This window comes from Quercus lobata, chromosome 12 (genome assembly GCF_001633185.2).
Source record: "Quercus lobata isolate SW786 chromosome 12, ValleyOak3.0 Primary Assembly, whole genome shotgun sequence".
Lineage (NCBI taxonomy): Eukaryota > Viridiplantae > Streptophyta > Magnoliopsida > Fagales > Fagaceae > Quercus > Quercus lobata.
In genome coordinates, this window is record NC_044915.1 from 37,822,969 (window position 1) to 37,834,069 (window position 11,101).

The 11,101-nt window shown below is 35.0% G+C and overlaps 1 protein-coding gene across 1 annotated transcript; it reads right to left on the bottom strand.

The window, feature by feature from the left end:
- Positions 1–9,746: 9,746 nt before the first annotated feature.
- On the bottom strand, positions 9,747–10,901 carry LOC115972491 (zinc finger protein ZAT10). Its single transcript, XM_031092799.1, has one exon. The coding sequence runs from the start codon at positions 10,742–10,744 to the stop codon at positions 9,989–9,991; it is 756 nt and encodes a 251-aa protein (XP_030948659.1). The 5' UTR covers positions 10,745–10,901; the 3' UTR covers positions 9,747–9,988.
- Positions 10,902–11,101: the final 200 nt, after the last annotated feature.

The following is an 11,101-nucleotide window of genomic DNA, read 5'->3' on the forward strand; positions in this document are numbered from 1 at the left end:
TATGGAAACTAATGAATTAGGCATCAACTCTACAAAGGAGTTTAACAACCACCTTAACATTCCCCATTCTAACCCAAAGAAGAGACATGAGGGTGTATGATTTTACGGTTAAGAAGATTCAAGGGTAGCTTTCTAGATGAAGATCCAAGCTTTTTTCACTTGCAAATAGAGAATCACAATTATTACTTCTACAACCACGGCTATCCCCATTCACATATCATACAGACCTCCTATCTAGAACATGCATATAGGTTGAGTTTGAAAAGAGCACTATCTAGAACATGCATATAGGTTGTGTGGGGTTCCTCAATCCAAAAGCATAAAAATACATCTTCTTAACTGGGATGTACTAGTTATACCCAGCCAAAATACACTAGGTGGTTGAGTTTGAAAAGAGCACTATCACTATGTAAATCGAAAAATGAAACCCCAATCCCTATTCTCATGTACTACTCACAGTTTGTCCCTTTATAGACTCGATTGAGCCTCTACGGCCAATTAGCCTCAACTATATCATCCCCCAATTTCATTAAGAATTAATAAAATCTGAAGAATTGGAGCTTCATGTGTGGTGTAGCATATATGTCTGACCAATTGATCTCAACCCATACAAATTACAATGTGGACAGAAATTCTTCAACTATATATGTGGTGTGATCATCATAGCCCAGTAGTCCATGCATATATATAATGTGTACATTAGCCTAAAAGTGCGAAACAATAATTTTTTTTTCATTGTTAGATTAAATAATTGAATTCACTGATTCTTAATGGTTTAATTTTTTTAGACAATTGGTAATTTATCAATTCGAACCCTTCACTGAGAAGAGCAAGCAGTGCTTGACCTCCCATGTTAAGTTCCGTTTGGCTCAGAAGAAATGGAATTGGTTTCAAGATTGAAACCATATATTGGTCCTCATTGACCATTACTAATGAAGACTGCAGACCAAAAAACCAACTTTGATACTTTTATCAGTATCGAACTGTTTAGGATACGCATATAGGCAAGACTCAAAAGAGGGTTGTGCTGGCTTGAGCTCCCTTTTTTTTTTTCCCACCTTTTCAACTTTTTTCTATTTTGGTTATTTCCACTCTGCCCACCAAACATGAATGAAGTGAAGTCTCCCTAATTTCTAATGGTACCGTCAAATGGTGCAAAGAATTTGGACAAATTACGAAGCTTCTTGGCAGCACCCATTGGAAGTGTCCGAATTACCATATTTACATTCTCAAAAGCACTTGTCGAGACAAAAAGAAACTGAAACTTCGATGAAATTTATAGATCAAAAAGTATGATTCGAGTGCAGGAAAAACAATAGAAATATTCTATATAGTCATAGATCTGGTCGATAAACACAACTAGAAGTGGTCACAAGTTGAGTCCACGTATGCACAAATGTTCGATTTGGCAAGAAATTGCTTTTGGATTAACACGAATGTCTTTTGTGTTGAAATTAATGAGTGTCCTGCGAATGAACTTCGATGCACTTTCCAATTCCTACTAGATTACAGTGCAAGATGAGGATGTCTTGACTCTTTGTGAGACATCAACCACTTCTTTACACCGTATGGCCTAAGATATAAACAAAATGCAAATCAAAACAAATATCCAACAAATCCCATTACCCAAAAATAAAAATATCAGTTCCAAGTTCATCTTTTGTGGAGTGAATTCAATATGTAAAGAGGTCAATTAAACATTAATTCTGTTTTTGCAGAATGATTTTTTGGCATTGATCGGGATCCAACAGTACTGGGTATCAAATTTATGACACAGTGGAGCATAATAGATCAATAAAGACAATAATGTAGAGGAGCACGTTGCGACGTGACAATATATAAATATAGAGCAGCAGATTCTGCTCTGCCATGAAACATTTTTCACGTGGCAAAATAATAAATGGAGCAATAGATTCTGCTCTTCCATGACTTTTTTATTTTATTTTATTTTTTATGGATCTTTACACTCATCTAATGTATATTCTAGAGGAGATCGTAAATGTAATTCGAACCAATCATATACTACATTTAATTGTGAAAGATACCATTTTCTAATTTAATAAAAATATTTTTTTCACACTTGTTCACATCTATTATTTCACACATACTTTTACAATTGATACAAAAATGTCCGTACTCTAAAATGTCCACATTAAAAAATAATAATAAATAAATAAATAAAAGATGAAATAGTGGAGATGTGAAAATTAAATAAATGTTATATACTGATAGAAAGTGTTTTCATAATTAGCCTTAGATGAGGGAATTGTGTCAATGTCGGTCTCGAGTAATGCAATTGCAAGGCCGGCCATGACATTACATTGCCACCCCAAAGTGTTCTTTTTCAAGTTGGTTAGCCGACCAAGTAATAATACAATATATATAGGGATATACATGAAGAGCTCAATTAAAGCGTTTTTGCTGGGTTGAGCAGACCATGACTGTAAATCTAACGCAATGGAATCTTATATGTAGTTGATCCAACCGTCAATCATGGGGAGGAAGGGAATGACAGCCACAGCCCACAGGTTGAGCTATCAAAAGGGTGGGGCCAGTTGAGTTAGTTGATAGATCGTATTAGGTTCTATAATAATGGTAATCATAACAAGTTGGAAAAGAGTTCAACTATTTTTCAACATATGAAAGTCTATACATTAAAAGAAAAATTGACAAAAAATTTCACAACAGGTAGTCAGTGATAACTTAAAAAATTGCATATTGTCAATGACAAGTCCAAATGAAAATCAACTCAATTAGAGTTAAAAAGTAAGGTGAAAATTTTTGTGTAGGTAACATTACACTCTTTTAATGGTAAACCTTACTTAATTAGGGTGTGGTATATGAGCGTGAATGCCATAGTCAATCCCCACTTAAATGTATAGACTTTACAATTCCACGCGGCTGTACTTACTAGTTGACTTCATAGTTCATAGTTTTCCTTTTCCGTTATTATTATTATTATTATTTTAATTATCAATTTTGTTTCCTACAGACTAATAATGTCTTCGGTGAACTGTGAACATCAAATTAGAGTAACATTTTATTCAAATCATCACTATCCCACACGCAAAGCCTCTTAAGCTATTGCCAAAGCATGTTTGGTCGGAATAAGATGCAACCTTATATGAATAATTTGAGCATGTTTGGTCGGAATAAGATGCAACCTTATATGAATAATTTGAGATAATATTGATATATATATTTATTTATTTAGTAAATGAATCGAATTCAAAGATTATATTATGTTTGTGAAAAGACTCATGATTAAGAGTTTTTTTTTTTTTTTTTTTTTTTTGAGAATGTGATTAAGAGACTCAATTAGAGTATTTGTTATATTTAATATTTATATGTACAGTTATATATAAAAATGTACTTGTATAGACTTGAAATTAATTATGTAAGTGCGTAAAAAAATTCATAAGATATCAAATTAATAATGGTAATTCATTGGTAATTGTACGTGGTAGATTGGTTTTAGGTGGGGTTTGATAGTCACTGATTTTAGGTTAGTTAACTACCCAAACATTTGGTGCCATATAAATAAGAACAACACAAAGAACACTAGCTTATCCAAAAAAAAAAAAAAAACACAAAGAACGCTCTAATTTTACTGGACCCCTTTGCATGAGCAAGTGAGGTGAAACACCACGGTTTGAAGTAGAAGGAACTCTCTAAAACCAATCACTGTATTACGTAGAAAATAATGAATAGTGTAATGAAGAGAATGTTGTGCTCTCTAGTTTTGTGATTGTGTGTTCTGCATAGAGGCCAACCCTTCCCCATTTATAAAGCCAAGTAGAAAGTTGAAGCTTGGCAAGCCCTTGCTGGCAGCATAGTGCGACAGCAAGCCTTTTCTTTTGTCTTAATCTTGGCAAGCCCTTGCTGCTAGTTATGTGTAGTTACTTCGACCTCTAACTCTGCTGCTTCTTAGCCACTAAGTTTTTTTTTTTTTTTTTTTGGCTGTCTTTAATGTGTGCGCTACTAAGTAAGAAAAAAAAATTTTTGTTTAAATTTGTTTAAAAGGTCAAGTTATTTGTTTGGGTAAAATTGGTTGACTAGGCTTATTTTTTTTTTTCAGTTTTACTATTGGTAATTTTTATTGTTGGACTAATTTGTTTTGGATTTGTATGTTTTGTTTTAGATTTTAGATCTATAAATTTTTTTATGGTCTTTAAAATAAGGAAAATGCTAGAGTTACAAACTTTTTTACAAATTGCTGATCTGATGAATAGTTATTGATAAGTAAAAAAATAATAGAAGTGATCAGCTCAAATGTGAACTAATAAGAATTTGCTACCTTAACAATTTGTAAAAATATTGTAGAAAAATTTGTGTCTATATAATGATATATTTGGACAAAAGTGTAATTTTATAAAACAAAATTACTAAAATTAATACCCATATATATAATAATATTTTTAAAAAAAATAGGGGGGGCGTTGCCCCCAAATCCAACCATGGCTCCATCCATGCATGACTTCAACTTCTGATTACGCCTGAAGAACATTTTCCCATGGACATCTACAACTAACCAGGGAAAAACTTAGGTGCTCTAGGAGCAATGCTCCCTCCTCTCACATGAGGGGTGGGCTCCATGCGTGGGTCCCACCATGTGGCCCACCCCTCATGTGAGAGGAGGAAGTATTGCTCTCAGAGCATGTAAGAATTACCCCAACTACCCATACTAAAACATCCATATATTGTGAAAATGTATGGCCTTGATTTAATGGTTTCTTGGGCATGTGGATATGTTTGAGATCAATTCTAGGTTTCCTTAAGTAAATTGAGTACCATACCCATGCCATAAATTCATGTTCAAAAATGAACCAAAAGTAATGACCTCGAGCTCGATTCATGTTTGAAATTAATTAAATGAATTAATTTTGAATTGTTAATACTCAACTTGGTTCAATTCATTTACGGTAAAAAGAATGAGATGATCTATGGTGTATCCGGCATATCTAATTACCATTTCACGTAGGGGTGGATCCTTCGCTTGTTGGTAGGCTAATAAGAATTTGCTACCTTAATAGTTTGTAAAAATATTGTAGAAAAATTTGTTTCTATGTAATGATATATTTAGGCAAAAGTGTAATTTTATATTAAAAAAAATTGCTCAAAATTAATACCCATATATATAATAATTTTTTTTTTTTAATTTGGGGGGGGGGGGGGGGGGGGAGGCATTGCCCCCGAGTCCAACCATGGCTCCGTCCATGCGTGATTTCAACTTCTGATTACGCTTGAAGAACATTTTTCCATGAACATCTACAACTACCCATACTGAAATATCCATATATTGTGCAAATGTAGGGCCTTGATTTAATGGTTTCTTGGGCACATGGATATGTTTGAGATCAATTCTAGGTTTCCTTAAGTAAATTGAGTACCATACCCATGCCATCAATTCATGTTTGAAAATGGACCAAAAGTAATGGCCTCGAACTCAATTCATGTTCGAAATTAATTAAATGAATTAATTCTGAATTGTTAATGATAACGCCTTAAAATGTATACTTGTTATACATTTATGTGGACGTTATCTCCTTATTATTATACTTAATTTGTATAATTAAGCCATGATTTGCATTAGTCCCTATTATTTATCTTTACATAATTTTTGAATAAGATATCGTTCATTGTGTGTAATTTTCTACTTTCAGGAAATCATGTAAGAAAGATGAGTTTATAGGAGTTTGTGAGAGAATGGAGGCCAAACTAGAATTGAAATAGAGCTAAAGGACCATGCTTAAATATTTAAGGAAGTGCAGCTGGAGTGCTTGGATCATCTACCAGATTTGGAAGCTTCAAATAAGGAAAGAAATCAAAGAGATAGAATTTGAAAATGAAAAATTAGATTTGAGCACTCATCAGTATTTTAAGCGTATCTCTCTCCTCAAAAATCCAATTGGCACAAGGTCAAATGGGTTGGAAATGTGACTTAAATATCTACAACTTTTCAGTTTTGAGTTTTTATAAATTCACAATTTTTGAAGGCCGAAATTAACTCACAATTTACTGCTGTAAACCTAGACGAAAATTAAAATAGTAAAAGTTTTATTTTCTTTGGACACTTGGACATTAGGATTTTTAAGGGAGGCTGGGCAGAACGAATTTTGGAGAGAAAACCTTGTATTTTCCTTTCTCTAATGGCATCCTAAACTCTTTGTTAGGGTTAGGGGCTATGTTTCTTCTATATGGTATGAATATTCAATGTGATTCTTTCTAGGATTTTATCAACATATTTGATTGTTCAATTAGATTTCTTTTGATGTATTAATTCTTCCATACTTTCAATAAGTTCAATCATGTTTTTCTTATTGTTTAGATAAATTTCTAATAGTTTCAAATAGAAATAAGGTTTTAAAGTGAATGGATTTTTCTGAAAACTTTTCTAACTGCATTATTAATCTAGGTTATCATGCATTCTTGAATTGTCTCAGTTCAACCGAATCATAAGTATTTAATTGTATAAGAACAATCAATTATGAAATATATAATTTCTTAGATCACAAAGAATTTCATATTGATATAAGGAAACACCCTAATGCCCTAGTATTTACATTTTTGACTTAAATAAGTTTTTATTATTATTCTTGTTAACAATTACCTAGCAAAAGTACTTTTCTTCTTCACCCAAATTGTTGTTTAATTATATTGTCTTTGAATTTACCCTGCTCCTTGTGGTTCGACCTCGATACTCCGAGAATTATATTGCTACGATCACTTGCACTTGGAAGTAAACAAGTAGTTAATACTTGACTTGATTCAATTCATTTACAGTAAAAAGAATGAGATAGGGGTGGATGTAATTATCCTTTCACATAGGGGTGGATCCTTCGCTTGTTGGTAGGCTACCGAGTATCTATCCAAACACATTTATTTTCAATGTCAAAAATAGTTTTTTTAGTGTTAGAACATTGTTTAAATGGTGCAACCAAATAATGTTTCAAGATCACTTATAAGGTCATCTTTCAAATAAATAATTTTGTAATAAATGATTCACCAATTTTTATTATTTATTATTTATAATTTGATAGTTGGGACATGGAATCCTATATGTTTGCATTGGAAACGTGAGAAGTAATTGATTAAATTGCAAGACACAATTGATACATTTATTGTTAAAAAAAACTTTGAAAAAGTGCAACCAAACAATGTTTCAAAATCACTAACAGAGCGATCTTTCAAATAAATAATTTTTTGATAAATGCTTCACTAATTTTTTTTTATTTATAATAATTTGATAATTGAGAGATGAAAGATTTGAACTTTATATATATTTTTGGAAATACCTAAAAATTTACTTAAGTGACAAAAACTCTTGGTCACCTATGCCTAGGGCTGTCTACGGGTCGGTCCAGGTCGGGTTTGTGCCCAACCTGGAACCGACCCGCCGGAATCGGGTGGGGAAAAAATGCACCCGCCGCCGACCCGCCTGAGTAATCGGGTCGGGCGGTTCAGATTATGAACAGATGGCGGGCGGGTTGGTCGGAGTCGTAGATCTGAGAAGACGGTGAGAAAACGGTGAAAAAAACACAGATCCAGCGAAGAAACCCATATTTCGGCGATAGTTTTCCAGATTCCGGCGATAGTTTTCCAGATTCCAGCGATATTTCCCTTAGATCCGGCGAAAATCTAACTGGATTTGATGAGATTTCGCAAGATCCGGTCAAAATCTCACTGGATCTAAGGGAAATGTCGCCGGAATCTGGGTTTCTTCACCGGATTCTAGAAAATTCTTGCCGGATTCTGGAAAATTCTCACCGGAAACTGGAAATTCTTGCCGGGATCTGGAAAATTTGGTCGGAATCTGGAAATCTTTCGGTCGATTCAGGTTTTTCGGGTTTTAGGGGAGGAAAACCGAAACTGATCCGCCAGAATCGGTTTCTGGTGGTGAAGATCTGCCGCCGACCTGCTGGAGCAGTCAGGTCAGTCGGATTCGGGTCAATTCTGGTCGGTTTTTCGGGTGGGTCGGGTTACCGGATCAATCTAGACAGCCCTACCTATGCCTAATAATTGAATCTATTGGCTAAATTAACGGACAAAATACTACTACATCAAATAAAGGACAAGATATTGTATTGCACCTACCACGTGATGATTCTTGTTTTGTTTATGCAGCGTATGAGATACGCTTAAGTTGATTCCATCACACAAGGTGTCAATGGAAATGGAATTTGTTTTTGTGAAATCGTATCCAGCAAATAAGACCCATAGTGTTATGGAATCATTGATTTTTCTTACATTTCACGGATATGTTTAGCCGTTCTAGATATTGAGCAAAAAAAAAAATTGTGTACAAGAAAGTTTTATTTGTATTATTAACCATTACTAGTTTTGCAAATAAGTTAATAATTCAAATGATATATATAATAACTTACCAAACAATGTATCAGGACAAAGTCATAAATATATTTATTTATAACTTACCATGATATATATAATAACCTATCCTCATGTAAATCTTGGCCACCAAATTGCCAACCTACATTACAGACTACTGGATTGTTTTTTTTTGTTTTTTTAAATTATAAATTTTTTATAATTGGGTGGTTTGGTACCGCCAAATTGGAAGATATTGTTGGCCACATCTTAGTGAGTGCGCCAGATCACAACAGGAAGGAGCATTTATGTCGCAACGTATAGAAATGTTGGACAAATTGTTGAGTAATCTCTGCTATAACTATTATTTTGGTGTGAATTTCTATTAACTTAACTCAACTGATAAAATTTCTGATGATTGAATAAGAAATTTAAAATTTAATTTCGGTTCACACAAAAATCTAATTGATATCTTTATCTAATAACAAATGAATGCAGTTAAAACTCTTTAAAAAAATAAAAACTATTATTTGGTTTTCCAATAAATTATTCGGATGTCACTGCGATGTTGAAAATATATGCCAAAGTTGAGATTACCTTCCTTCCATGCTCTCACATTATTAGCAGCCACAACACTGTAAAGGAATTCAATTTACGCATGTAAAAGTAATAAAACATGCTAAAATATATTTTAATTTAATACGCAAAAAAATAATAAAGATTAAAGGCCGGTATCGTGGCAAACCACGATTCTGACACCAGGCCAACAAAGAAGATAACAAAGAGTGAGAAGAAGCATTATCCTTAAAGGGAAATGAAAAAGAAAAAGAGAGGGACACTGGCTTAAGGAAAGCCACGTGTCATCCTAATCAGTTCCACATGGAAATCCGAACCGGAAAGCAATCTTTCACATCCATACTCACCACCCAAATATTAATAAGTCTCGTCCTCATCAGCATTCACCACATCCCACTGACCCAGTCTCCCCCACGCCCCATTGTTATAATCAAATTATAATTCTAAACGAAAATATTAACAATAATTAATTAATTATTTGAGCTTATTAAACAGTGGCTTTTGCGCGTGTGTAGTGGGGCACTGTACAAACAGTTAAAACCGTCACATACTCAATTCATTCATTTCATACACACACCATTTCAGACTTTGTCTAAAGTCTAAACATGTGCAAGTTGGCCTCAACTGAACTCAACATAAATCTGTCAAACCCAGTCCTTTCTGGCTTTGCCGCACCTTTCACGCGGCTATGATGCTATGTCGATTCTGTGCGTAGCGTGCGATTAACTATTATTAAGTGCAAAACTTTGACACGGCGTGGTTAAGACTAATTGTAATTGTAATTGTAATTGTAGTTGAATTCAACAAAAGTGAGAGCATAAAAATATAGAGAGAAAGAGAACAAGTTTTGATTGAATTATAATTTATAACATTAAAAAAAATTAAATAATTGAATTACCAATATCACAAACTTAGCTGGGTAAAGCAAAACAGAGTACAAGGTTCTGACTTGTATGTACAGAAAAATAATATCTGACCACCCACCAAAATTAAAGAACAAAAAAAATAAAAATAAAAATAAAACTAAGTCATCTAATTAAATTCCTGATGAAGCTTTTGGATTGGAGTTCCTAATTTTACTAATCTTTCAAGAAATTTCGAGTTTCAATGGCATCAAGAAACGAGGTTTCTTTGTTGGCAGTGGAGACTCGACCTCGTCTTCTCCGAAAACGAACTTAGGTGAAATCTCAGGTAGAGCGGGGAGGTTGAGATCGAAGTCACGCTTGTGGGTGTTTGTTTGGGTGGATCCGACACCTTCCGAGGTTGTTACGCCGCTGTGGCTGTGGCTGGCGTTGCCGCCTTCGTAGTGACAACGTTTGTGACCACCCAAGGCCTGTCCGGTAGGGAAGGACTTGTGGCAGATAGAACACTCGTGAGACCTACCGCTGCTGTTGGAGACTGTGGCTGTGGCGGTGGTGGTGGTGGCGGTGGCAGAGGTTGTGGTGGAGGAGGAGTGGTCGTCGCCGACGCCGACGCCGCCGCTGGCGAGTTTTCGGTGGCTGGCTTTGTGTCCACCGAGTGCTTGGTAGGAAGAGAACGCCTTGTTGCAAACTGAGCACTTGTAAGTAGGATTGGTAGTGGTAGTGGCGACGGAAGATGTCACCGTAGGAGGTGGAGTTTGGTGTCGGGGTTCGGTGGAAGTGGTGGCGGGTTCGGTGACTCCACCACGAGCGAGCATGATGAGGCAAAGAGCGAGATACTCTTCTTCAGTAGTTGGGTTCTCAAAACGTGAACGCTTTGAGCGCTTGCGCTTTGTCCATGAATCAAGACAGTGGAGATTAGCGTCGTCGAATTGGAACTGAGGAGTGGCTGTGGTTGGAGAGTTAAGAGCTTCTAGAGCCATATCTCTCTTCGATGCTATGTTTCTGATCTGAATAAAAGAGCTATTAACCCAAAAAAGCACTGAGAGTCAGTGAGAGAACCAGAGAGAAGATCTAAGAAAGAGTGCTTGATATTTTTTTTTTGGTTGAATGAGTTTTGAGTGAGGAAGTGTGAAAGAGTGTGGGTGTATATAAAGAGTTAGAGAGCGAAGTTGCGTGACAAGTGGTGGGAAAGTATGCGAGGTGCGCAAGTTATTATAACATTAATTAAAATAAAAAATAAAAATATATATATTAAAGAAGGTAGTGGAGCACGTTAATTTGGTGTGTGTGAGAGAAAGAGAGAGAGAGAGAGTTTTCTTGGTGGCCAAGGTGGACTG